This window comes from Phasianus colchicus, chromosome 24 (genome assembly GCF_987193195.1).
Source record: "Phasianus colchicus chromosome 24, bPhaCol1.hap1.1, whole genome shotgun sequence".
NCBI classification, from domain to species: domain Eukaryota; kingdom Metazoa; phylum Chordata; class Aves; order Galliformes; family Phasianidae; genus Phasianus; species Phasianus colchicus.
The window spans coordinates 5,828,454-5,853,540 of NC_143459.1; the positions used below are offsets into that span (position 1 = coordinate 5,828,454).

The window sequence follows — 25,087 nt, forward strand, 5'->3', positions numbered from 1 at the left end:
AACCTCAAGAGAAGGGGGGGGGGGGGAAATCAAACTATGATCCAAGAATAAAAAGCAAGCATGGGCAGCCAGGGGGCTCCTGAGCCACCCCAGGAATGGATCTGCCCACCTTTGGAAGGAACAGGGAAAGGCACGCAGAGGATCAGGGTGTGAAGCTCGGGCAGGAGCAGGTGGGGAAGAAAAGAGCAAGAGATCAGGCAGCTGCTTCCTCAGTGCTGTAATTAAAACCTAATCTTAATCTCCCCAGGGCTGGCCTTGCCAGCTCACGAGGCCACAGAGCTGGGAGCAGCTCCCTGCTGCCTGGGGAGCGCAGCCATGGGTCAGAGCTGGTAGGGCTGATGTTCCCCATCCCTGCCCCATCACTTCTATACACACCCAGCTGCATGGCAGCACAGAACCCACAGCAAAGCCATGTCTGCAGATGCTCTGAGCACAGCGTGCAGCCCTGCAGGAAGCATCTCCCAGCTGCACCACCTCCATCCTGCAGCGATGGGGCATTCATCTGCAGCAACAGGAGTCTGACCCCTCATTAATGTGCTCATGGATCCGTCCCACTGCTGGGTCTGGGGTGCCTGAATCACTGCTGGGATTGGTGGGAGAGAGGAGGAACCTCAAAGAACTGAACGCGTGGGTTCTGTTGGGTAACGATCCATCCCAGCTTTATTGTCTGCGTTGGTTTCATTTTTTAAGAGTTGGTGATTTTCGAGGTGTGCTTCATAAAAACAAATCCTATTTTACAAAGATTTACATCTGTGCGAGCGCCCAGCAGCCAACAAAGCGCCGGCACATCTTAAATAGTCCAACCACCATTTTGTTGTCATTAAAAAAATAAAAAAATAGGAGCAGGAAATCAGCGACAGCCCCTCCAGCCCCAAAAGGACGGAGCACCTCCAGAGGGGTTGGATCAGAGCCGCTTTATTTCTGTGGGATGGGCACGGGGAGGGGATGGAGGTCCCTCTGTCCTACCCCACACCGCTGTGCCGTGGGTCCCTCCTGTGTGTCGTGGAGGTGCCTTCCCATGGGTTTGCAGTGTTTGCTGGCTGTATGGTCAGTACAGCGGTCCTTTGACAGCGCCTGGCTCCGTCAGCCGTGCCGAGGCGTAGGCAGAAGCCCCCAGGCAGGCAGCTGGATCACAGAAACCTGGCAGCCCTGCAGGGCCGGGGGACCCCGGGCGCCCAGCATCTCCTGGGACACCAGGTGGGCCCCGCTCCCCATCCTTGCCATCCAGTGCGTGGCCAGGGATGCCTGGGAGACCTGCAAGGGATGCAGGGAGCTGTGAGCATTTGGCCCTGGGGATGCTCTGCTCGGAGGTAATGGGGAGGGTGGAGATGTGCCAGCGGTGCGCGAGTGGCACCACGGGGTGAGGAGAGAGGTGCAGGGTGAACCTGGTCAGGTTGGTCAGGATAGAGCAGAAGTGTCATCCATTGCATGGGGAAGGGGCGTGATGGCCACCAAGGGCAGTGCAATGGATGGGAGAGAAGTGCAGTGAATGGGGAAGGGGTGCAATGGTCAGCACCCACTGAGGGTTTACCTGGGATCCCTGGTGGACCCGGCATCCCCGGGTGCCCACGGCCGGTGTCTCCCCGCTCACCCTTCTCCCCGCGCTTCCCTGCAGGGAATGAAACAGAGAGGGAAGGGTTCATGAGAGCCTCCAGAGGAATCTTTGCTTTTTGCCCCAAAAGACAGATGCCCACGCTGCCCACCTTTGGGTCCGATGTTGCCGATCTGCCCGGCGGCACCCAGCAGGCCAGGAACGCCTCGAGCACCCATGGGTCCGTGGGGGCCTTGCTCCCCAGGCGGCCCCGGAGGCCCTGGAGGTCCGGGGGGGCCCATGGCACCGACTCCCCCCAGGGCTGCTCTCTTGGCACTGACAGCCACCTCCGCCAGCTGCTCTGTAGGGCAGAGAGGGACCGGTGTGGGACGGGATGGGGCAGCACGGCCAGTGGGGTCCCACACACTGGGTGCTCTTGCAGTGGGTGCTGGTCACCCCCTCACCTTGCATCATCTTCAGCACCACGTCAATGATGTGCTGGTCGCCGGCATCCCGGCCCTGAGGGCAACAAGAGGAGGGATCACACCTTCCTCCCCTGCTCTGCACCAGTAGGGCTGCTCCTGGCTCAGTCCCAGCCCAGAGCACATCCCTGCACCTCTGCCATTCCCCACCCTTCTTTTCTCTTTATTCCAGGCACAGGTGCTCAGGTCAGTTTGCGACCCGCTCACCACAGCAGCCCCATTTTGTAACCCTAACATCACATGGAAAAATCCCATTCCCCAGCAGGACACAGGGATGCACTTTTGAGCTCAACCTGCTGCTTTACTCAGCAAGAAAAAGAGCTGCTCCCTCCCACACCGGTGGGGTCCCACATCCAGCTCAACCTCCCCACATTGGTCAGCTAAGGAGCAGGGTGCAATGCATGTGGATCACCCCATGGATGGATGCTGTGTTGGGATGTGTTGGTACTCACTGCAATGCCACGCTGCCCCGGCATCCCTGGCACACCACGCTCCCCCAGCAGCCCCCGTGGGCCGGGGGGACCTGGGTAGCCCCTCACACCAGGTGAGCCCGCGTCCCCTGAAGGCCCAGGGAAGCCGAGCTCACCCTGAATGCCTTGCTGTAGGGAAAGGAGAGAGGTGTCAGGGGGTGAGCTCATGCATGGGATCCAAGGGAGGGTCCTGCAGATCAGCAGTGGGGTTTGGGGACACGCTGCCAGCACATCGTCACTCACCTGTCCCTTTGGTCCTGGCTCACCCGATTCACCCTGGGGATGGAGGACATGAGGAAGGTGATGGGGATGCAGAACAAAGATAGCAGTGCTGCGGGGGGAGGCAGCTGTGCCCCTTTTCAGATGGTGGGGTGCAGTGCAGCGGTGCCCAGCCCCAGGAGCACATCCCTACTGCAGGGCCCTACCTTCTCACCCTTCACCCCTGCGAGGCCGTGGACACCGGGGTCTCCCTAGAGGAAAGAGGACAGGAGCAGTGAGATTGCTGCCTGCATCCCGCTGCGTTCCAGCTGCTGCTCCTTTATGCAACAACTCGGGGTGCCTGGGCAGGGGGTGCCCATGGAGCTGGCAAGTTGCATCTGTTGTCCCCTGGTTCCCCATCAGGTCCTTGCAGCAGAAGAGGGGACAAAGGCATCCTGCAGCTCCAACCCCAGCCAGGGCGCTGCAGGGTATTGTTAAGGCAGTAGGGGGGCAGTGGGTGACAGCCCCCCCAGGGTGGGTGCTGAACACAGGGCTCAGTCCTTGCCCAGCATGCAGCTCCCCATCCCCAGCATGCAGGGATACTCACAATGCTGCCTTTGGGGCCAGTCTTTCCTGGGGAGCCCTGGAGAAAGGGGAGGAAGGGGTCAGCCAGCCACAGGCACATCTGATGTGCATCAAAACCTCAGCTCACAACTCCCCATGGACCCCCACCCTGACCCCCTCTGCACTGCAGAGGACACCTCTGTCCATCCATCTGTCCATCCAAGCCCACCCCCCTACAGCAGCCGCACGGATCTCCTGCTGCATTGCCCACATGTCTGCAGGGATATGCCAGAACCCCAAGGAAGTGGCTGCTCCTCTGCCTCCCGCAGCCGTTCTCACCTTGTCTCCTTTGACTCCTGGCAAGCCTTGGGGTCCTGGGATCCCTGGGGGGCCCTGTTCACCTTTGGGCCCCTGGAAATCAAAGCAGTGAATGGGAAGAGCCCATAGAAACACCCTCTGTGCCCAGCATGGTCCCCAAAGCTCCGAGACAGGGCAGCTCCTGCCCCTTCCTGGGGAACAGAGGGTCTCCCCGCACACTCACCGCTCTGCCCTGCTCACCAGGGGCTCCAACGGGGCCACGTTCCCCCCGGTCACCCTGGGGAGGAGGCGCAGTCAGGGCAGTGCCTGGCACGGCCGCAGCCCCCCCTGCACCCCCCACTCACCTTCAGCCCAGGGACGCCCTGCGGTCCCTGCTCACCCCGGGGGCCAGGCTCACCCTAAGGGGGAAAAAATCCCAAGCAGTGTTAATGGTGCTGGGGAGGGAGCTGCCTCCAGATGGCCGTGTGCCCCCACATCCCTTCATCCTTCCTGGGGATGCTGCAGAGGGGCACATGGCCAGGGTGGCACCCAGGGAGGGATGGATGCTGGCTGCTGGCAGGTTCAAGCGTTGGAGCGGTGATGCTGCAGACTGAGCTGTGGGTGATGGAGGGGTTTGTGGCAGCAAAATGGGGGGGAGGATGGGGTGCTGCACTCACCATCAGCCCTGGGGCTCCGGTGATGCCTTGCTGCCCCCGAGCTCCCACCTCACCCTATGAATGGAGATGCAGGCACTCAGGGACAGGTCCCTGTGCCCCACAGGGATGTGGTATGGATGGGGGGCTTGGAGGGGCCGAGGCTGAGGGCTCAGCCCCACACCCACCTTGTCTCCTGGGCCACCTTTGCTTCCTGGCTGGCCCGGCAAGCCCTGCAGGAACAGAGCTGGGTCAGCCCCCATGCGTGGTGCAGGAGGCAGCCCCCTGCCCTGGGGTCACATCTGCAATGGGGCTCCTTGCCCTCATACTCACAGCTTGTCCACGATGTCCCGGGGGCCCCGGGCGGCCAGGTTGTCCTGCAGTGCCCTACAGGGAAAAAGTACAGGTCAGAAGAACAGAGAGAGGCGCAGGAAGCAGAACACTGCATGTCAGCTCCTCACCTTCACACCCGGGATGCCCGGCGTGCCATCCTTGCCATCAATGCCAGGCAGACCCTGCGGAAGGGGAACAGCAAGCAGTCAGGGCTGACACCTCCAAGGGATGGGGATAGGAGGGGAAGGAGCCCCCAGCCCCGTGCCCCAGAGCAGCCAGGAGCTGTGCATGCTGCTCTGGGGGGGGGCAGAGGCTCCCCATGCTGGGCTCGGGGCAGGATGTACTCACGTTCTCCCCTTTGGGGCCGATGTCTCCCTGGGGGCCCCTGATGCCGCGGCTGCCCTGCAGCAGGAGGGACAAGAGGGCTTTATTCAGTGCTCCCAGCGCATGGGATGGAGCACAGAGAGGGCAGCAGCACTCAGGCTGCTGCCGGGGTAAAGGGCTGTGGGTCACCCACCAGCTCTCCCTTCTCGCCTGGATCCCCTGGAGGTCCCTTAGGGCCTTCCCTGCCCTACAGGAGAGAAACATGGTGCTGAGCAGGGGCACATGGGGACACCTGCCTGGGACAGCCTGGGGACACTCACCGGCCGCCCAGCCGCGCCAATGGTCCCCACCATCCCCTTGTAGCCAGCAGGACCCTGCAAAGAGAACGGGGGGGATTCCTCCTATCCCAGCCCCACCAGAGGGACCCCATTTGGGGGTGCCCCCCGTGTCCCACCGGCACGTACCGTCTCGCCTTTGGGTCCTGCCATCCCTGGATACCCCCGCTGGCCCTGCGGCCCCTGAGGAAGGAAGCAGAGCCACTGAGCTTGAGGACCGACCTGGCAGTGCCCGGGGAGGGGGGGGGTTGTGCCCACAATTAAAGCAAAAGCTGACACTGCAAATCAGCCACTTTTGCCATCGCAAAGCGTCCTGATCCCAGCAGGCCCCTTTCCAGCTGTCGGTTCAATAACAGCAACAGCCCCAAATGGGCACAGCTTCCCCCACGGAGGGGTTCTGCCCCTTCCTGCCCCGTCGGGCTCAGCCCGGTAATTGCTCTGCATCTTCAAAGCGTTCGGTGATCTCACACAGCTTAATCCCCACAGCCCAGCGGTGAGCCGGGCTCCACGGCCCCATCCGTGACACCGGGGGCTCAGCGGGGGCCGGGGGCTTATCCGGGTCTGCGAGTCAGCCTGCCACCACGTGGTGCCACAGCCGAGGTCCCCCCCCGGGCTGTGCTTTGTGACCCCCCCCACGGTGGCATGGAGAAGGAGATGGAGGGGATGATGGTTTTGCCCCGGTCCCAGTGAGCAGGGAGGGACAGGTCAGCATCGTGCCCCCCCACGTTTGTGGCCATGCACACCCCAGCATTCAGGGATAAGAGCAGCAAAGAGACATAAATACGTTACTGGAGGGCCTGGGACACCTTGCTCTCCGGAGACACCGACGTCACCCTTGGGGCCCTGGGGAACAGAGAGGTGAGCACCAGGGATGGGAATGGGGATGGGATGGAGATGGGGATAGGAATAGGGATGGTGATGGGAATAGGGATGGTGATGGGAATAGCAATAGGGATGGGGCCACGTTCCTGGCAGAGCACAAAGCTCCATCCCCCACAGGAATACCACCCCCCACCCTTCTCCTCCTCCCAGCCCTGATCTTCTTTCCCTCCAACTGACCTCTTTCCTGCCTTCCCCCTTTTTCTCCCTAGTGCCCCCACCCTCAGCCCCAGCTCCCCAAGCCGCCCCGCTGTCCCAGCAGGGCTGATCCCGCTCACCTGTTTGCCCTGCTGGCCAGGCTCCCCCAAGGCACCGGGCCGACCTCTGTGTCCCTAAGAGTGAGAAGGAATTGGTGAGAACACACAGCACAGCATCGCTTTGCCACGGCCCTCGGTGCCAGCTGGCAGCACCCCACAGCCAGCCCCACATGCGTGCATCCCCCCGACACTGGGCAGCAATCTGGAGCTGCCTGCAACTCCAGACCAGGGGAGATCCTTCTCCCAATCTCCCAGAGCAATGCAAGGGACAGAACCACAGAATGTTGGGAGGCAGGAGGGCTTCCTCACCTTCAGTCCCTGCAGTCCTTGGGGGCCCTTGGGACCTGGTGGGCAGTTGGTTGGGCACTGGTGGGGAAGAACAAATGTGGAATGAGTTGGGGAAGGATGCAGGCATGCAGAAAAGCCATGCCTACTGTGTGAAGGACAAGCTCATGTGCACAGCATCCAGGCTGGGCTAGATGGGAACCTACCATCATGTTTTGGGATCCTGCTCCCCCAACCCCATTTACCAAATTACAGTGGTCACTGCATTTCAGGCCTGTGCAGCGCTGCCTCTCCCAGCTGCCCTTAAAGCCTGACAGAGGGGCAAGGGAATGGCCGCTCTCACCAGGAAATCTGCGCTTCCCTCCACTCCTTGGATGTGTCCTGGGGGGCCCTGTAGGGAAGGAGCCCATCAGCATCCATGGTACTGATACATACACAGGGTGTAACGGTGGCTCTTGTGCCAGCAGAGAGGTTGGAGCTCCCCCTGGGGAGATACTCACGGGTTTCCCTGGGGGGCCTGGGGGACCCCGTGGGCCATCGGGTCCAGGATCGCCCTAGGAGAGAACAAACCCAAGGGGGGGGATTTAGGAGCTGCAGAGCTGACACGAAGAGGGACAATGAGGCACAGGGTCACACTGGGAATGGATGGGGCGGCACAAAGGGACGCTGCTGCAGTAGCACAGCCCATCCCTGCTGTAAGGGATGCCCACGCAGATGATGGGGTTTCCCTCGTTGATCCCAGGAGCCTCTCAGAGGCAGATGCTGGGGCTGGGAGCACTCACTCCTGCCCCCTCACCTTGGGTCCTGGCACTCCAATCTCCCCGGGCAGTCCGACCTGGCCTGGCAGCCCCTTACAGAGAGGAAAGACATTGAGTGAAGGAGAGGGGCTGAGCCCCGAGCCCCCCATTTGGGGGTGCACAGATCCGAGCTGAGGCAGCGTGCCCCATCCCCACAGGCACAGCACTTACAGGTGGTCCTGGCAGCGAGGGGCCCTGCAGCGAGGAGAGAGACACAGTGAGCCCCCAGGCTGCAGCCCCCCAAAACCTCCCAGCATCACTGCTGTGAGCGGGGCGATGCCGTGCCACCACCAAGGCAGATACTCACCGGGAGCCCCGGCGGCCCTGGCAGTCCAGGCTGACCCTGAGGGACAGAAGGGACAGTCAGGGGTGAAACACAGCAGGAGGGGTGGGCAGGGGGGTGGCCGTCCCCACACTCACCTTCACTCCTGCCCCCCCCATGGGCCCTGGCTCCCCTTTGGCTCCTGTAAGACCCTGCAAGAGGAGAGAGCAGGAGGTTGGTGTGCACTGTGCCCACCTCCTCCAGCCCCGAGTGATTCTTCAGCCACTGAATTATCACTGCTTCCATCAGGGAGCTGAAGGGGGGCTCCTCTTTGTGCCTATGGCTCACCACAAAGGGTGGTACTCACGTCTAAGCCTGGCTTCCCTGGGGGCCCATCCGGACCCGGGGCTCCGGGCTCCCCTTTGGCACCCTTTAAAAGAGAAGAGTTGGGTGGGGGAAATTAAAAGGAGCTCCTCCCAGAGAGGGGAGACATCGGGGAGCGCAGAAGGACACATACTCACCGGGGAGCCGGGGGCTCCAGGAGAGCCTTTGTCACCCTGTGGGGAGGGAGGAAGGTTACAAACGGGGACTGTCACCCTGCGGGTGCTCAGGATGAGGAGAGAAAGCTTTGGTGCGGCTGTAGGACGGGGTATAAATAGCACCAAAGTAACACTTGGGGCTGGAGAGGAGCCTGGTCCTGGTCCCACTCAGCTAAATTGCACATCCCTCTGTCCAGGCTCTGCCCCCACTCAGCACAGCCTTTGGCCATGTCAGTGCTCCGCAGGCACCCAGCGGGGGTCCTGCTGCCCCCCAGGATCCATCCCCGCAGCAGCGAGCATCCCGCACCACCTGAGCACCACGCACTGTCCCCAGCAAGTCCTCCAGGCCCCTCAATCCCAAGGTGTTCCGGGGGTCCCCAACCCCAACCTGCGCGCACCGCCGCCACGCGCAAAGCCTGCGATGCCCTGCAGGGGCCGCGCTCCCCTCCCCGGAGCAGCGCAGGGCAGGAACCACGCGGCATCGCACCTCTGCCCCACACAATGTCCCCTTTGTGCTGCAGCATCCCCTCCCGGCTGCTTCCCCGCCGCCACGCACTCACATCAATGCCATCCGCTCCCGGCACTCCTGGCGGACCTGGGGGCCCTCGTGGGCCGGGCTCTCCTGGTGGCCCCCGCTATGGGAAGAGAGGGAGGGGATGGGCGTCAGGAGGGAGCAGCCGGACACCAGGAGATGCTCGGGGTCAGGGCATATTGTGGGAAACGTAGCTCTGGAGCACTGGGACAGAGCGGGCACCCCAAGAGAGCATCCCCGAGTGCCCCCAGCGAAGGTATGAATGGGGAAACATGGCAATTTGGGACATTGCCCCCCACCAGTGGCACAACCACCCCCAGCCCATTTCTGGTGCCAGGGGGAATCCGGCCCCAATTAGGAGCGGGAGCTCAGTGGGGCGAGGGCAGCACTTGTAGGGCCCCCCAACCATTTGGGGTGCAGTGGCATTTCCAGAAGCACGGCTGGATTGCAGTGCCCCATTTCTAGGTGGGCTGTGCTGGCACGCTGCCGGGCCGCATGCAGGACTGCGGTGTCGTGCTGCTGCTTCACACAAAAGCACCATTCAGGAGCTGCTGGGGGAGCCCCCGCTCTGCCTGCCCTCCTCCAGCTCTGAGGTTTTTACAGGAGCCACTTTGCAAAGAAATCTCTGTTATCGGAACGGGGCGTCGCGGGGAAAAGCTGCTGCCCCCGGAGCTGCGCTGTTCCTGGCAGTGGGAGCTGCCCGACGTGGGGCTGGCAGCCGCAGCCCAGCCGCCCGCAAGGCTTCTTCATTTTTGAATGTGATGTCTGGGGATGGGAGGTTTGGTGGTCGGTTCACTGAACACCTCAGTTCACCCCATGGGCTGGGCTGGGAGCGAGCATGTGCCCCCACATGCCCCACAGATGGCAGCTTTGCGCAGCCCCGCAAAACGTTACCAATAAGTTCCATCTGGTTCCAAACGTCCCCTTATTCCATGGATTCCCACACCCCCTATCCCCCAAGGCAGACCCCATGAGCACCGTGGGGCTCTTCTGGCAGATCTGGCCCCCCCCTCCCGCCCATGGGGACACTTCCCAGGGATTCCCTTCTGTGCCACAAATCTGATGTGGGTCACCGTGGGGCAGTGAGAGCCCTTCTCTGCTCAGCACAATGCAGCAAGGGAAACAATCCCAGCACTTCTCTCCAATTCATGCACTGGGTAAGTTTGCCCCCCAGACCCCTGCTCCCCTCAAACAGCCCCCATGAAGGGCTGAGCCCCCACAGCCCGGCTCTGCAGAGCATCCCAGCAAAGCAAAGCAAATCCTCTTTTACCCAGGTGATGGGAAGCAAAGGTCCTGAGGCTGCAGGGAGGGGAAGCGTGGAGAAATCCCCCCTTCTGCCCCAATGGGAAGATGGAGAGGTTGGCTAACAAGTCCCAAAGCCAGAGATGCAATCCCAAAGCTGGAGCCTCAAAGTCAGAGATGCGCTTCCAAAATCCGAGCCCCGAAGTTGGAGCTGTGCTCCCAAAGTCAGAGCTCCAAAATTGCAGCTACAATCCCAAAGTTTGGAGCTCCAAAGTTGGAGCTGCAATCTCAAAATGCGAGTGCCAAAGTTGGAGCCCCAAAATTGGAGCTACGGTTCCAAAGTCAGAGCCCTGAGATCAGAGCTGTAATCCCACAGTTGGAGCCCCAGAGTCAAAACTGTATAGCTCCCAAAGTTGGAGGTGTGAATTCAGAGCTGCAGTCCCAATGGTGGAGCCCCAAAGTCGGAGCTGGGACCCCAAAGTCTGAGTCCCGCTGCCCAGCCCCATCCCTATCCCCATCCCATGGACCGGAGGAGCCTTGGGTGCAAGGTGGGAGCGGGGCTGGGGGTCCAGGGGCGGCAGGAAGGGGGTCGCAGGGAGCAGCCAGCTGGCAGGCTGGAGCTCCCAGGGGCAAATCAGCACCGGGGGGCATCGGGACCCCCACCCGCAGCACTCACGAGCTGGGCCAGGCAGAGGCAGGCAGCGTGCAGGAGCAGCAGGCAGAGCGCGGGGCCGCGGTGAACCATGGCCGGGAGCGGGGCTGTGAGCGACGGACTGCGGAGGGACCGGCAGGAGGAGGAGGAGGAGGAGGAGGAGGAGGAGGAGGAGGAGGAAGGGGCTGATTAATATGGAGCAGCGGGGGACGAGGGCAGGCGCTGGCTGCCACCTCCCCGCAGGTGAGCGTGCTGCTATTTTGGGGCCGGGTGACGGCGGGGGGTGGCACAAAGGGGCTTTGATGGGAGCGAGGGGCTGCGAGATGGAAACGGGGGGTGCAGGTGGGGGGTGTCGGACCCGCTACTGCACTGCGAGGTCCTGCGCTGGGCTCAGCCCCCAGCAGGTCCCAGCATGGAACCGGGAGGGGTGGGAGGCACTGGGGGGGGTGAGGTTCAGGACCCCGCCGGGTCCCACCCCACGGCCGCCCCCCCGGCCCCGCTGCCTCCCGGAGGTACGCGGATGATTCATCGCCGCCGCATCTCCTCCTCCTCATGGAGCGCTCCGCAGCGAGAGCCGCCGGAGGCTGATTCATTGCGGGGGGGATCGGGGCCGGCAGCAGCCCCCGGAGCAGCGGGGCTTGGAGGAAACGGGCGCTGGATCCGCCTCCGTTTGTGCCCCAAACTCTGGCGTTTCCAAACCGAACTCTGGTTCCGAGGCACCCGCACTGGGACCGCCACCCATTCCCAGAGCCGAGGGGACATCTCCGCTCCCGGCCGCGGGACATTGAGGGGAGGAGGGACGGGTTGAAATTGCCTCTCCGGGACACGAGGGGCACCTTGGAAGCGCTGTGCAACTCCGGATGACTCCACACTGACACACAGTGTTCACCCCTCCATACACCCCCCTCCACCTCCAGTCCCTTTGCACCCCACACACCCCCAGCCGACCGCTCCCGAGCTCCTCTGCACCCCCACGAACCCCCAGACCTCCTGCACCCCCAGCACCCCATCCGCACCCCCCACAACCATCCAACCCCCCACTCCAACAAGCCCCCTGCACCCCCTATACACCCCCAACCAACCCCCCCAGACCCATCACAGCCCCCCACGCGCCCCCCCCTTACCCAACCACACCCTCCTCCACCCCCAGCAGCCCCCAGAATTCCAACACCCCCCCATCGCTGCACCCCCCCAAATCCACCGCCCGCCACCCCGCACGATGCTCCCAGCGCACCACGTGACCACCCATTCATGCCTCCCCCGCCACCGCCCCCCCCCTCCGGGCTCTGACGCACCTCAGCGAATCAACGAGAGTGACGTAACGAGGGGCGGTCCTAAAGCTCCGCCGCCGCATCCCATTGGCTCATCTCCCCGTCGCCCCGCCCATAACGCCGACCGGAAGCAGGAAGTGGCGGGTGCTCGGGACGGCGGCGCCGTGACCCGCGGGCGGGCAGCGGCGGCCGCGCCATGACGGGGAAATCGGTGCGCGATGTGGAGCGGTACCAGGCGGTGCTGGGCAGCCTGCTGAGCGAGGAGGAGAACAAGTTCTGCGCCGACTGCCAGGTCAAAGGTAACGGCATCGGCGGCTGCGCTGCACCGGGCCCTGCGGTGCTGCTGGGCAACGGGGCGTCGTGGGGGGGGGGGGATGGAGCGGGGAGGGGAAAAACAGAAGAGGAAAGGAGGAATTATTTATGGTGAGAGCAGCCCCATAGAAATAAAAGAGGAAAAGAGGAGGAGGAGGAAGAAAAGGAGGGAAGAAGAAAAAAGGAAAAAGCCTTTTCTCCCCCCCCCCCCCCCCTCCATCCCCCTCCCCAACACACACAAAAAAAACCCTAAAGCGAAGCACTGCAGCCCCCAGGGGCGGGTTGGCCTGTTGGGTGAGGCAGTGCTGGGCGGTGGGAGCTGCTCTGCTCCCTGCTGTGCAGTGCTTTGCTTCCCTGCAGCGAAAGGGTTAAAGCGGTGCCTACTGGAAATCCCATTCACTGAGCAGCTCGAAGGGTTTGGGGGTTTGCGGGCTCCCTGTGGGCTGTAAGGAGCTGGAGGTGTCGTCTGCTCGCTGCAGTGCCCTCTAACAGCTGCTGAGCCCTGCTGGAAGGTGAGCCGGCGGCCCTCCTGCTTCCCATCAGGCTCTGTGTGCTGCTTGGGGAGAGCCCCAAAACTCGGTGTCCCTGCAGCACTGGGCTGTGCTGTGGTTTGGCAGCCCCACGGCTGGCTGTGCTGCTCCGTATTGGTTGGAGATGGGAGTGCTGGCAGCGAGCAGCCTGCCCCTTGCTGCGGATCTCTTATCTCTTGGCTCCTGTGCTGGCCCAAGGGCACACACAGCTGTCTTATCACGGCCTGTGGGGCATGAGGCAATGCACACAGTGTGGGAACAGATCCTCTTATCAACTCCCGACCGGCTTTGGTGCGGTGATGCAGCCTCTCCTGGGTGTGCAGTGTATCAGTCACTAATGCATGTGTGTCAGCGTGCAGTTAAACATTACCACCAAAGCTGGGAGCTGCTTGTGGCTGGGAAAGCACCTGAGACCTGCCTGGGGAAATGGGCTTCTGTTGCACTGAGGCCTTCGTGGCAAGGTTGTTTCCCAATGCCCTGGTGGAATTTCTGCAGCACTCTGTGCTCTGCTGCTGCTCCCCGCTTTGTCACTGGGACTCCTGCTTGAGCCTCACTGCAGGGAAGGCAGGATAGGAGCCCTGCAGCTCATTCAGTGCCTGGGAAAGCAGTTACTGTGAGCCCTGGCTGTGCTGCTGTGCTGAGCTTCCTGCATCTCGTAGTGATTTGCTGCCTGATCTGAGCGTTTCAGAGCTCGCATGACACACAGCAGAGCCTGTTCAATGCCACCCACACTTCCATTATGCGTGTTCCCAATGACCTAACTTCTTGCTGGGTTTCATTACTGTATTTTTTTCCTACCTCTATATAGAGAACTAAATGAGGTTTCAATACCCGTGGTGCCAGCTGCAGTAACTGTACGTACCCCCACAGACCCTCCCTGTGTTGTTGTTCGAGTTTGGCTCCCAGGAGCATCCCTATGGGCTCCTCAGTGCTGCCCGTGTGTGAGTTGTTGGAGGTGAAATAAAGGCAAGGGAAATGAGCACAGGGAGGTTCTGCTTCTGCAGCAGCAAACAGTGTGATGTGGTTAGAGGCTCTTGTTTTGGAGGAAGTGGGGCCAGGTGTGTAGTGTGCTTCTTCCTCTTTGCATTGCAAAGCTTCTATTCCTGCTGGCTGTGGGAACAGAGGATGATGTGACCAAAAGAGAACAGACAGATGTGTTTTCACGTGCTGCTCTGAGCACTCTCAGGATCCCAGTAGCCCTGATCAGAAGCATGGGGTCTTGGCACAGCATGGGCGAGTGTCTGACTTAAAGCTGGAGGGGCTGAGTTACCACCATCCTCATAACTTGAAGGCCTTTGCTGCTCTGTGATGCTGGTGTATAATGCCTTGTGAGAGGAGCAAGCCTTTGGAGGGTGGGATCCCTTCTGTTGGCACACTGATACAGAGCCTTCTGAGAGCTGTTGTGCCACGTGTGTGAGATGTCAGTGTGTGACTGTGTTGGCAATTGTCAGATGCCGAACTGCTGAACATGAGGGTGAGCCTGGGGCCAGGCAGTGACGTGGCTGCAGAAAGGATGTGGTGCAATCCAGAAATTGGATGTGACCTGAGTGCCTTCCAGTAACCAGGAACTGCCTTGTTTTGAGTAACACTTCAGTGAGCTGGGTTCTCCACTGTGTTTCTGACTCTGAATCTATGTGCTGGGTTTGTACGACACAGAGCTAATGCTGTTTGATTCTCTCCTTCTCCCAAACTGTTCCCCTCTGCTCTCCCCTCCCTCCCACCCAGCAGGCTGCTCACACCTAGGACGGTCGGTTCCTGCACAGGGAGCCCCAGTGAGGAGTGCTCACCCAGCCATGCAGGCTGCCCTGCCATGCCAGCTCTGCCTTCTCGCCCCTTCAGCCTCCTCTTCTCTTAGGAGAGCTGTGGTTCCGTGCCCAGATCACCTTCTCCTCATAACTGCAGTGATCTGATGGGTTTGTTGCCAAACACAGCCTGAACCCTGATCCAATCATGGGACTTTGCTGAGGCCCACAAGGAAGTGGTTAAATATGGGACGGGAATGGAAGCTGTGGGGAAAACAGGAAGAGCAGGATGAGAAGCTGTGATGGGTCCATTAGGCAGCTGGGACTTCCAACAAAGGGCAGTTGGGTCAGTCCACCAAGTGAGTATTAACATAAAACACGTCGCAGATATCCAGTAAATCCTGCTGTGACTCAGGCCCTCCATCAGCAGGCTATTGAATCACAGATGTTCTCTTCAGATTGCTTTAACTGAGGAGCACCTTGAGTGTCTGAAACAAACGTGTGATGAAAAGAACCACGATGGGAGGGCAGAGCTGCGGATGGTGACGAGTTCTGTTCACCTGCAATGGGCTTCAGAAACCCAGATTGCAGTTGGTTTGTGATTACAGAGCTACTGGAAGTTCTCCTGTAGGAGAAGATAGGCAGAGCTGAGTCACAGAGATAATCCTCTGAGTGAGGGCATCTTAGCAAACCGTGTCTATTTTAATGCTGTTGTTCTCTACCAGCTGGGTCTGTGGTGAGTGGCTGTGTAGCAACGGGTGTAAATCGGAGGTCCAAAAATGCCATGTGATTTTTCCCATCATAGCTGCAACTTTGGAAGTTTGTTCCTATAGTAACTGCCAGATGAGTTATGTAAGGCAGCAGGCCTTCAGGAGCTTGTGCCTCTTCAGAAGGCGCCTCTGCAGCTTTAAGGCAATTTGTCTTTCAAGTAGGTTATCAAAACCAGCTCGAGTCGAGAATAGCTTTGGTCTCCTTCAGGTTGGTCCAGAGCAGTGATTGCTCCGTGTGTCCCGAGAAATGTAGGGCAGAGGAGATGGAGCTTTGAGAGCAGCTGCCCTGGAACTCCAACTGCAGAGCTGCCTTCACCTGTGCTGCCTTTGGGCCATCACAGTGCTCTTGTCAGCATGCAGTCCCATCCTGGCTCTGTGAGGCCCCTTTGTTACGAATATTTCATCCCTTTTGGTGACTGATAGCGAGGAGTAACTCCTTGTAGCTCCAGATGTAATGAGAACCTGCAGCTCTGTCTTCAGGCTCGGCTGCCATCGGCGCTGGTAACATCAACCAGTTGTCTTGTGTGGATTGCTGAAGCTGCTGCTTTCACAGCATGTCCTGAAGGGATAAACATTGCTGCCCCAAGCAGCAGGAAGGACCCACGCTGCAGCTGCAGACCTGTAACCACTGCAGCTGTCCATCCAGAAGAGCCAAACGAACGCCCCAGAAGGGCACTGCCCAGCAGTGTTAGTGGCTGCCTGCCATAACCAGGAGATCCTGACACTGAGGTTAACCATCCTGTCCTCTTCCTAGCAGAACTCGCCTTGTTTTCCCCCTAAATAAGTGCTGAGCTGCAGAACAGACATCTGCACTGAGAGCAGAGGAAGCTGTTTTGCAATGCAGCGTTTTGTCATCGCTTTTCTATGGACGGAATGAATTTCAGTAAGTTGTCAAGCAATCTCCTTCCAGAATGAGGAAGCCACAGGTGGAAGGAAGCTGCTGGATGGATGCTTGGCTGGGAAGGAAGCTGCTGGATGGATGCTTGGCTGTTCCCTCCTTCGGCTCCAACTTGGAGTTGCTGAGAGATACCCAAGTGCTGCAGAAGGCTCACAGGAGAGGATCTCAGTGCTGGGTCTCCCCTCTGTGAGGAGCATTTCCCCATCCCTGCATCCAGCACACACTGCACTGTTTGCTGGGCTCAGGGGCTGCAGGAACACTTTCCAGCTCCAGCTGGACTCCTCTGCACTGCCCCATGCAGGGACCCTGCAGGTCAGACGTTGGTTTGCACTGCACTGGGAAGATTTCAGCAGGCTCTGAATAGCTCTGTGCTCTCCTTCCTGCCTGTCAAAGCATCTATTTTTCCTCGACCCCCCCCCCCCCCACTTCTCAGCAGAGCAGTGGCTTTGCAGCCAATTTCTGTTTTATTTTTAAATGCCTTCTGGAGGGTTATTACTGGAGAAACTTGCAGGAGCAGCTCGAGCCAAAATGGAATGCCTGAGTAAAGGGCGAGCTGTGAATCCGCTGGAGATTCCTTGGTTCAAGCCACTCGAGGCTGTGAACTTCCAGCAAGGGGACGTGTGAAGGATAGTGACCAGGCTGAGCTTGGGTTTAAGGGGACCTGGGAGCCTTTGCAGCAGGGCAGGTCGAGGAGTTGTTCCCTGCAGGCATTGCTGGTGTGGGCAGCTCGCTGCGCAGCGTTTGTTTGGACGTGCTGGATATAAAGCAGGCCGTGCAGTTGGCTCGTGGGGGCACTGCCTGCATAGCAGAGCTCCTCACACATAGCTGCCTGCTCTGCTCCAGCAGCTGCTGTGTCCTCACTGAGAGCTGCCTTCAGTTCTCTGCAATAGAGCTGCAGCCCAGCAGGGCAGGGCTGTACCCAGAGGTGGTCCCATCCCACACTGCTGGCTGTGCTGGAGGCAGCTGAGCTCTGGGTTGATTTGTAGCCTGTTTGACTCAAAACTGCCTTTTTTTTTCTTTAATCCTTTGTTCACCTGCAGATGGTTTTCCTGCTCCAGGAAGGATTTGTGGTATTGGCTGCACTGCACGGGGCATCAGCTGATTGATCAGAGCTGAACAAGCGATGCTCAGCGCTGGTTGGTGCCAGGGGACTTGCTTTGCTTCCATGGATGTTAAAATTAGATGTGATACTGAAACAAAAGGGGCTGCAGCATCAGGCTGGCCTACCTGCTGCTGGCTGGCAGTGCAGAGAACTTAGCTTTGCGTACAGAAAGTGAGTTTCATTTGGGACTGAAGCTCTAAAGCTCGTGCTGCCCTGCTCTCAGTGAGTGCCGTGGGGCCCTGAGGAGCTGCAGGAAGAGGCAGCAGCGCCAGGAACCCCAACTCCACTGCAGTCCTCAGTTGGATTTTGTGGAGGTTTGATGCTGAAGCACGTGACTGAAGTTGCTTCTCTGAATGCTTTCACCTGGGGCCTTGTGTACATCAGCCACCTTGAAAATAGGATGTGAAACTGTGAGGGATGGCTGAACCAAGCTCTGCCCTCACGCAGCTACTGGGCGCTTCCCCGTGGGATTTCCAGAGTGGATTCCTTCATTGTGGCCTTGAAAGGGGAAGTGAGAGGCTTGTTTACATCTGCACAGCCTGCACCCTGCCTTTGGGACCGGCCACTGCGTGAGAAACGTGCTGGGAGTGGTGTGAAGGCTGCAGCGTGGGATGGCAGGGCAGCCATGCATCCTGTTCCTCTGGGGGTTTGCCACAGTGTCAAGGCTGGGTAGGTAGGCTGAGGAGGTTTATAGGGCTGGATATGTGGGCTAAAGGAGTTTATGGGCTGTATAACCAGGCTGGAGATACAGCCAGCCCTATCCCCAGGCACAGCACTCGTGTCTGATTCCTGCGTGGCCGTAGCATCGCTGGGTGATGGTGAGCACACCCCCACCTCCCAGGGCTGCCCACCTTCTTCCTGGCCCTCAGGGTGGCCCCACCATCCCAAACTGCTGCAGCCACAGCCCAGCACTCAGCCCTGGCTGTTCTGGGTCCTGCACTGCAACCAGCAGGCACAGAGCACACAGGGTGGAGGTGGTGGCCCATGTGACAGAGCTGAGCTGATTACTGCAGCCCTGATGGGGTATCTAGCTGACTATTAATCCTTTTAGCCCTATAAAGGCTAAATATATCTACAGTTAAATCTAACCTTGAATCTCGTGCTTAATCCTAATGCCAGGCCCTCGCATCGTGGTGTTCAGGAGCAGTGAAGATGAGCTGGGAGCTGTTCTGGGCAGGGCAGTGACTTTGCTCAGCCCCACCAAACCCGTGCCCATCCGGAGCTGGATGGCTGTGAAACGCAGTGCTGCTTTTTTAGGGTTTTGAAATGCCACTTCCCCTTCTTCCCTCCTTCCACTGCAGCATCTCTTGCTTTGAGGCTTGCTGTTTTAACTATGGCAAGGAAGGGCAGAGTCCCCCCTTTGCAGCGATGCCTGTAGCCCTTATAGAGGGGTATGGATGGCTTGTGCTGGTCAGTGCAGCAGCAAGGAGACACGTGGAGCAGTGCTGGCTGGTTCCTGAGCAGGTGGGGATGGTTGGGGGGGCTCTTTGCCTCCCATCACATCTCCTCTGGTTACAGCTATGGGGCTGGGTGCTGTTCTCCTTCCTCAGCCACACCATCCTGTGTGTTAAACCCTGTGTGCTGCTTTTTTAGAGCAGCTGTGAATATTCTGGAGCCCATCCTCAGGTAACCCCACTGTGGTGGGAAGGTTTCTGTTGCTGGAGCAGGAGCCCACTGTGCCACGGTGGGTTAATAAGAAGGAGATTGGGATTTCTAGCCTTGGGGTGATGGGATGCCTGCTTTATTACCTCTTCCTCTTTGAACTTCTCTTGTGCAGAGCTCTTACAATGAAAGAGGGAGGCAATAAAATACTGCTGCTATCAATAAGAACAGGGAGGTGATCTCTCAGCACCCTGAACTCGTCCAGTTCAAAGCTCTGCCCTGGATTCTTCAGTCCTGGTTCATTGGGTGCAGTTTCTCAGCCTCTGTGGCTTGGCTGCATGCTGTGAACACAAACATCTCTTTGCAGGGCCACGATGGGCATCCTGGAACATCGGCATCTTCATCTGCATTCGCTGTGCTGGCATCCACAGGAACCTGGGCGTCCACATATCCAGGGTGAAGTCTGTCAACCTTGACCAGTGGACGCAGGAACAAATACAGGTGAGGCAGGGAAGCAGGCAGGTCGCTGTGTTGGTGGTGGTGTGAGCTGGGAAGCAAGAATAGGGTCTTCAGAGAGACCAAGGAGGTGGGAAGGGGATCAAGTTATCGGGCCTGAGTAGGTTGGAAAGGGAAACATCCTAACAACAGCCTCAGCAAACATCAGAGAGTGCAGACAAACACTGCCAGTTTCTGTCCATCTGCCAAAGGCAGCTGCTGTCGTTAGCTGCTGCCCACCTCCTTTCCTCGAGGTTTCTAGAGGACAAATCCTGAACTTTGAATGTGAGCTTGGTTGCTAAGGTGGTGTTTATTCTGCCTTAGAATTGAGACTGTGATGCAGCACTCAGGGCTGGCTGGCTCTGCAGGGGTCGGGGTGCTGCAGGGGGGTCCCAGCCTGGAGCCTCCAGCCAAAGCCTGAAGAGGGGCTGCTGTGCGCAGAGCAGGCTTGAGAATCCTGCAAGTGCCTTCTGGCTGCCATGGGTGGATTCTCACTTGGCAGCCTGCAGTGCTGGTGCACGAGCTTCGATGTCTGCAAAACTATTTCAGGATTCTTTTGAATTGCAGTGCATGCAGGAGATGGGGAATGGAAAAGCAAATCGTCTTTACGAAGCCTTCCTGCCCGAGAACTTCAGGCGACCTCAGACGGATCAGCATCCTTTCTTTGCTGCTGGGGGGGCTGTCCATCTCCTCTCATAGCTGCCCTCCTATGTGGGATGCTCTGCTTCTCATGTCTGGGCATCAGCTGTGAGAAGGAGCTCCTAGATTGCATGGATGGGATCCATTTCTGTCTCTTGCACTGATGACACGTGTGCTCTTAAGTGATGGTCAAAGTAAATATATATCAAAGGAGAAATAGTAGGAAGTGTCCTTTTCCTTATTTGATGTACCTTTTATAGCACTGTCATGCTTGGCATAGCCCAGAGGTGCGAAATTGAGTAGCTAAAGTAGTTGGAACTATGACTATATTATTTTAAGTTACTGCTGGAAATGCTCGTTAGGCAGTCATTAGTTTAGTTACAACTTGTACCTTGTATCCACATGTCAAACAGTGCTATGCATAGCTTCCATTCTTGAGCTGTTTGTCTTTAACAAGCTGCTTGCAGAGCTGTGGAAGGCTTCATTCGTGATAAATACGAGAAGAAGAAATACATGGACCGAACCATTGACATCAACACATTCAGGGTGAGTCCCTCATCACCCGTGTGCATTAAGCTAAGTGTAGGTTTGTCTCCTGAGTAAGTGGTGAGTGCATGAAAATAGGTTTGAATGCTTCCTGTGGTAGTGACTAATCTCCTCTCTGAGGCCAACCAGGTTCAGTCAGTGTGCAGAGAACTGAAGTTGGAAGGGACTCTGAAGGTCATTTGTCCAACTCTGTGCTTAGAGCAGAGCTGATTTCAGGTGTTGGTCTGTCCATGCTGCTGCCTTGGTGGCTCATCAGGAGTCTGAAAAGTGGACAAAAGATTGGGGGGCCTTTAGGTTAACAACAGCAAATAAAGCCTGGTTCATATTTTCACCGTGTGATGGTGTGAGCTTTGACCCTCACATCAGTGTTTTCCTTTACAGAAAGAAAAGGATGACAAATGGAAAAAGAGTAACGAGCCAGTATCAGAAAGAAAGCTGGAACCTATCGTCTTTGAGAAGGTGAAGATGGTAAGCCTATGGCCACGGATCAGTTGTAGGCTGCCTTCGCACAGACCAGAGGCAATCCAGCTTCATATGGAAGCATTTTTTCAGGCCTCAGTCATAGCACTGGATGCTTTGAGTCACACTAATGGCAGTAGCTTGTTTTCTACCACTCAGGCAGATACTGAACAGATGTGCTCTGCTTTGCAGCACAGGGCAGATTGGAATCCAACTACTCCCTGCTTGGCTTTCAGACTTGGGCTGTTGTTTTTCTCTAGTTTGGAGCGTGCATCTTTGTATTGATAAAATGGGACAGAAAACTTTGTAATGCTTGCTCTGTCTGGTGGGGGGTGGGGATGTTTAAGGGGTTAATCTCATTAAAGCCTCCAATATATCAGAGCTAAATGATGACTTGAACCAGACTTCTGCTGTGCTTTCCCCAGCCTCAGAAGAAAGAAGAAACACAGCAATCTAGGAAAAGTTCTCCCAAATCTACTGAGCCCATCATAGACCTGCTAGGACTTGGTAAGAGACCCCCAGCCTGGCTGTGCTCGTTGCAGTGACCCTCAGTGCAGTGTTTGGTCTCCTGAATTCCGTGAGCTTTTAGTGGTTCACTTCCCTGTCTGTCACCTCCTTGCCTCTCCCAGATGCTCCTGTGCCGAGCGCCCTCACCAACGGCCGGCCCTGCAGCTTGGAGAAGGACCTGGATCTTTTTGCATCGGTGGGATTGAACTCTGACTCCAGGAAGGTAAGCAGGGACATCAGTGCTTGCCGAGGGGGTGGGTGCTGGAGTGGAGGGGTCACCATCTGTTGTCCCCTGTGCTGGATGCTGCTGCACCTGTGCCGTGTCCCTCTCAGGTCTCTGGCTCTATGCCTACATCTGGAAGTGCCGGTTCTGTTCCTGAAAACCTGAATCTCTTCCCTGAGCCAGGAGGCAAAGGGGAGGAAGCGGGGAAGAAGCAGCTCTCTAAAGATTCCATCCTCTCCCTGTATGGCTCTCAGACACCTCAGCTGCCTGCGCAAGGTAACAGATCTCAGAATAGAGCAGCACACTAATGCTGAGTGGGTGGGCTGTCCTGATGGCTGTCAGGCAGAGGTGTGGGAGTGTGGGTGGTCCTCGAGTGCTGCTGAGGAGCACGATGAGCTGCTTAGCCTGGACGTCACAGCCAAGCGAGCGTTGCAGTCTGATTTGAAGGTCAGCTTTCCCACCCTGACAGCAAACACAACCCTTCTCCCCTTCATCACTTCTCTGCCTATTTTCAGGAGCGATGTTCATGGCCCCGGCTCAGATGGCGTATCCTGCAGCTGCGTACACAGGCTTCCCAGGAGTGCCACCCTCCAGCAGCATGATGGGAGGCATGATGGCCCCGTCAGTGGGTGTGATGGCCCAGCCTGGGGCTGCGGGGATGGTGACCCCCATGGCCATTCCTGCTGGATACGTGGGCAACGTGCAGGCAGCCGTCATTGGTGTCCCCAACGGGATGATGGCTGCGCAGCAGGCTGGTTATGTAGCTGGCATGGCAGCAGTCCCCCAGCCTGTCTATGGCGTGCAGCCAGCACAGCAGCTTCAGTGGAACATCGCTCAGGTGAGGTGTGGCTCCTGCTGACCCAAGGGTGGACACAGGAGGCGCATGGTTGAATCCAACCTGTGACTTCTGTGCTCTTACAGCCTGTGTTCTGGGGCTGGGTGAGGCACGCTGGCACTGCTGCCATACAGGGATCACAAAGCAGTAACACGTTCAGGGGTCTTGGGGTGGAGAACAAAAATCAGTGTCACATCAGCTGACACTGAAATTTCTCAGCTCCATAGGTGGGCAAGTGCCTGAGGAGATACAACTCCAAGGTAATATCCTCATGCATCCAGGTGGGAAAGCAGCACCTCAGCATGCTTCATGTAGATGCCCAAGGAGAGGTGGAACCACCTGGCTGCTCAGAACGACGAGCTGTAGGCAGAGAGCTGCAGTGTCCTGTGTTAAAGCCAGAACTTCACATTACCTGCGTGTTCATCCAGCAGCATCAATCTGCAGTGAGCTGCCCGAGCTGAAGGAGCCGGGCTGGGGGCTCATGGCCTGGTTTGAGGAATGGCAGGAGATGCTGCTGAGAGTCAGAGGGGAGCACAGCTAGCTCTGCTGGCTGCTGATTCACGTTGTGTGCTGCTGCTGAAAGGTCAGATAATGGCACGCCATGATTCTGCAATGGCACAGGTTCTGTAATAAGATGAAAAGGAGAGTCTGCTTCTGTGGGTCTAACTGCTGGGCTGGTGGTAGTGGAGCCCAGCCGACAGGGTAGCTTTCAGTGAAGCTGTATTGTCTCGTTGAAGCCTCTGCTGTAACTCTTCACAAGGTCTTGCTGAAGGCTGATGTGTTGGGAGGCGTGCTGGAACTGACAGCAGTGTGCTGGCACCTTCTGCCTGCCGAAGCTCTGACTTCTCTCTTCTCCCCTTTGCAGATGACCCAGCAGATGGCTGGGATGAACTTCTATGGAGCCAATGGTGTGATGGGATACGGACAGTCCATGGGTGGAGGAGGTGCCCAGGGAAGCAATCAGTCCCTCAGCACTCAGCTGTGGAAATGATCCCGCACGTTGTGACCATTTTTGCCTTCTGTTCCGTTTTTCAAAACTGCTCCATGAGACATTCAGGGTTTTTTCTTTCAGGCTGGCTGCCCAGCCCGAGCCTCTTTCCATAACTGAGACCCACCTCTGCCTCGTCACTGTCAGACACGGTGCGACCTCGGTGACCAGAACATGAGCTCCCCTCTATTTAGCACAGTCAATGCACACTTTGGGGTGGACCCCCTCCTTGCACAAACCTCCACTAACGCTTCTGGGTAGCACGTAACGTCCTGGGATCTTAGCAGAGGTGTGACTGAGGAACGGGGCAACCCATCCTCCTTCCTGCCTGCGGCCTCAGGCCTGTTAAGAACCACTTAAAACTCCAGTATTAGTCGGGGTTTCAGTGAGCAGAGGGTGGGATCCATGTTTGGTGCTGAGGAACTGGATTTTAGCCCAAGCCCAGGGGCAAGCAAGCCTTGCTACCTCTTCCCTCGAGCGGAGTTTGGAGCTGTGCTTGGCTCGCCAACCCTCGTTGGAACCAAAGGCATTCAGAGACCCCCCCTCCCTCCCCCCGTGAGCAAGCAGGATTCTCGCGCAGTGTGGGGGCAAGCTGTCAGAATGTGAAACTTGCACTTCAGAGTGGCTTTTCTGTCTGATCTGTGGTATTGATGTATTTAACTTTTAACTAACGGAGAGTTAACTTATCGAGGGCTGAGAGCCCGCTGCAAGTTTTCTTACACTTTTAAAATGACATCCTAATTTATACTTTTTTCATATATATTTTTTTTTGTTCCTGTGTATTCCCAGTACCCATCCCAGCTAGCTTCAGCCATTTTAATGTAGGCACAAGAGTGGGTGGATCAGATTTCTTTTCTCATCTTTGGTAGAACACCACAGCTTCAACTCATCAGCGTGAGCAAGGAGCCCCAGCTCTGCGGGCTGCTCCTTCCTGTCTCTATGTAAATTCCCCAATAAAACACTGCGGTGAAACCTCGCTGCCCCATCGTGTTCCTACAGCAGCACTACGGCTGGATGCAGGCAGCCTCTGTGCTGTGAGCAGGGCTGCATCCCAACACTGGGCATGGAGGAGTGCCTGGGAGCAGGGGGGGCAGCCTGGGCTCAGCAGGGTGAGCTCAGGTCAGTTGACAGCTCTGTATACAACAGAAACCTGCAGCCGTGGGCTGTGATGCTGCGTTCCTGCTGCGGGGAGCTGCAGCAGCAGCTGGTGGTTGACAGCAGGGGGTTGGAACTTGGTGATCCTTCAGGGTCCATTCCTAACCAAGCCTTTCTGTGATAGAGCTGACTGCAGTCTGCTGGGAGGCTCGGAGCTCTCAGGTGATGGGGAGAGCAGGTTATGCTGGGGGAGTTGGGAGCCCTGCAAAGAATAAATTGCAGGAAGGGTTCATGGAACTGCCTCAGCCTGGAGCTGATGCTGCTCTGCTTGCACGTGAGCTGTGCTTAACACATTCCTCTGCTTGTTTCTTTCCTTCAGTAAACAGCTGTTCTTTCTCAGGACGTCCTTCAGAAAACATCATTTCTTCCTCCTCCCCGTGA

General features: G+C 57.9%; 2 protein-coding genes across 2 annotated transcripts; one reads left to right on the plus strand and one right to left on the minus strand.

The window, feature by feature from the left end:
- Positions 1-641: 641 nt before the first annotated feature.
- COL9A2 (collagen type IX alpha 2 chain) lies at positions 642-11,607 on the minus strand. The gene is made up of 32 exons (XM_031594815.2): positions 10,657-11,607; positions 8,767-8,841; positions 8,189-8,224; positions 8,035-8,097; positions 7,826-7,879; positions 7,713-7,748; positions 7,577-7,600; positions 7,405-7,458; positions 7,109-7,162; positions 6,952-6,999; positions 6,633-6,689; positions 6,345-6,398; positions 5,977-6,030; positions 5,317-5,370; positions 5,173-5,226; positions 5,046-5,099; positions 4,877-4,930; positions 4,657-4,710; positions 4,529-4,582; positions 4,384-4,428; positions 4,220-4,273; positions 3,908-3,961; positions 3,787-3,840; positions 3,585-3,656; positions 3,289-3,324; positions 2,909-2,953; positions 2,727-2,759; positions 2,466-2,612; positions 1,996-2,050; positions 1,704-1,892; positions 1,532-1,609; positions 642-1,254 (listed from the first exon to the last, which is right to left on the minus strand). The coding sequence occupies exons 1-32, from the start codon at positions 10,723-10,725 to the stop codon at positions 1,049-1,051; spliced, it is 2,070 nt and encodes a 689-aa protein (XP_031450675.1). The 5' UTR covers positions 10,726-11,607; the 3' UTR covers positions 642-1,048.
- Positions 11,608-12,009: 402 nt separating this feature from the next.
- Positions 12,010-24,523, plus strand: SMAP2 (small ArfGAP2). Its single transcript, XM_031594816.2, has 10 exons — positions 12,010-12,202; positions 19,227-19,360; positions 19,922-20,007; positions 20,461-20,539; positions 20,921-21,007; positions 21,424-21,505; positions 21,628-21,728; positions 21,839-22,004; positions 22,244-22,566; positions 23,429-24,523. The coding sequence occupies exons 1-10, from the start codon at positions 12,100-12,102 to the stop codon at positions 23,552-23,554; spliced, it is 1,287 nt and encodes a 428-aa protein (XP_031450676.1). The 5' UTR covers positions 12,010-12,099; the 3' UTR covers positions 23,555-24,523.
- Positions 24,524-25,087: the final 564 nt, after the last annotated feature.

Coding starts and splice junctions, on each gene's coding strand:
- COL9A2 (XM_031594815.2), bottom strand. CDS start 10,725: ATGGTTCACCGCGGCCCCGCGCTCTGCCTGCTGCTCCTGCACGCTGCC. Junction 4,711..4,876: donor TCGGCCCCAAAGGGGAGAAC/GTGAGTACATCC, acceptor CCCCTTCCGCAG/GGTCTGCCTGGCATTGATGG. Junction 4,274..4,383: donor AAGGTGGCCCAGGAGACAAG/GTGGGTGTGGGG, acceptor CTCCATTCATAG/GGTGAGGTGGGAGCTCGGGG.
- SMAP2 (XM_031594816.2), top strand. CDS start 12,100: ATGACGGGGAAATCGGTGCGCGATGTGGAGCGGTACCAGGCGGTGCTG. Junction 21,008..21,423: donor TCTTTGAGAAGGTGAAGATG/GTAAGCCTATGG, acceptor TGCTTTCCCCAG/CCTCAGAAGAAAGAAGAAAC. Junction 22,567..23,428: donor TTCAGTGGAACATCGCTCAG/GTGAGGTGTGGC, acceptor TCCCCTTTGCAG/ATGACCCAGCAGATGGCTGG.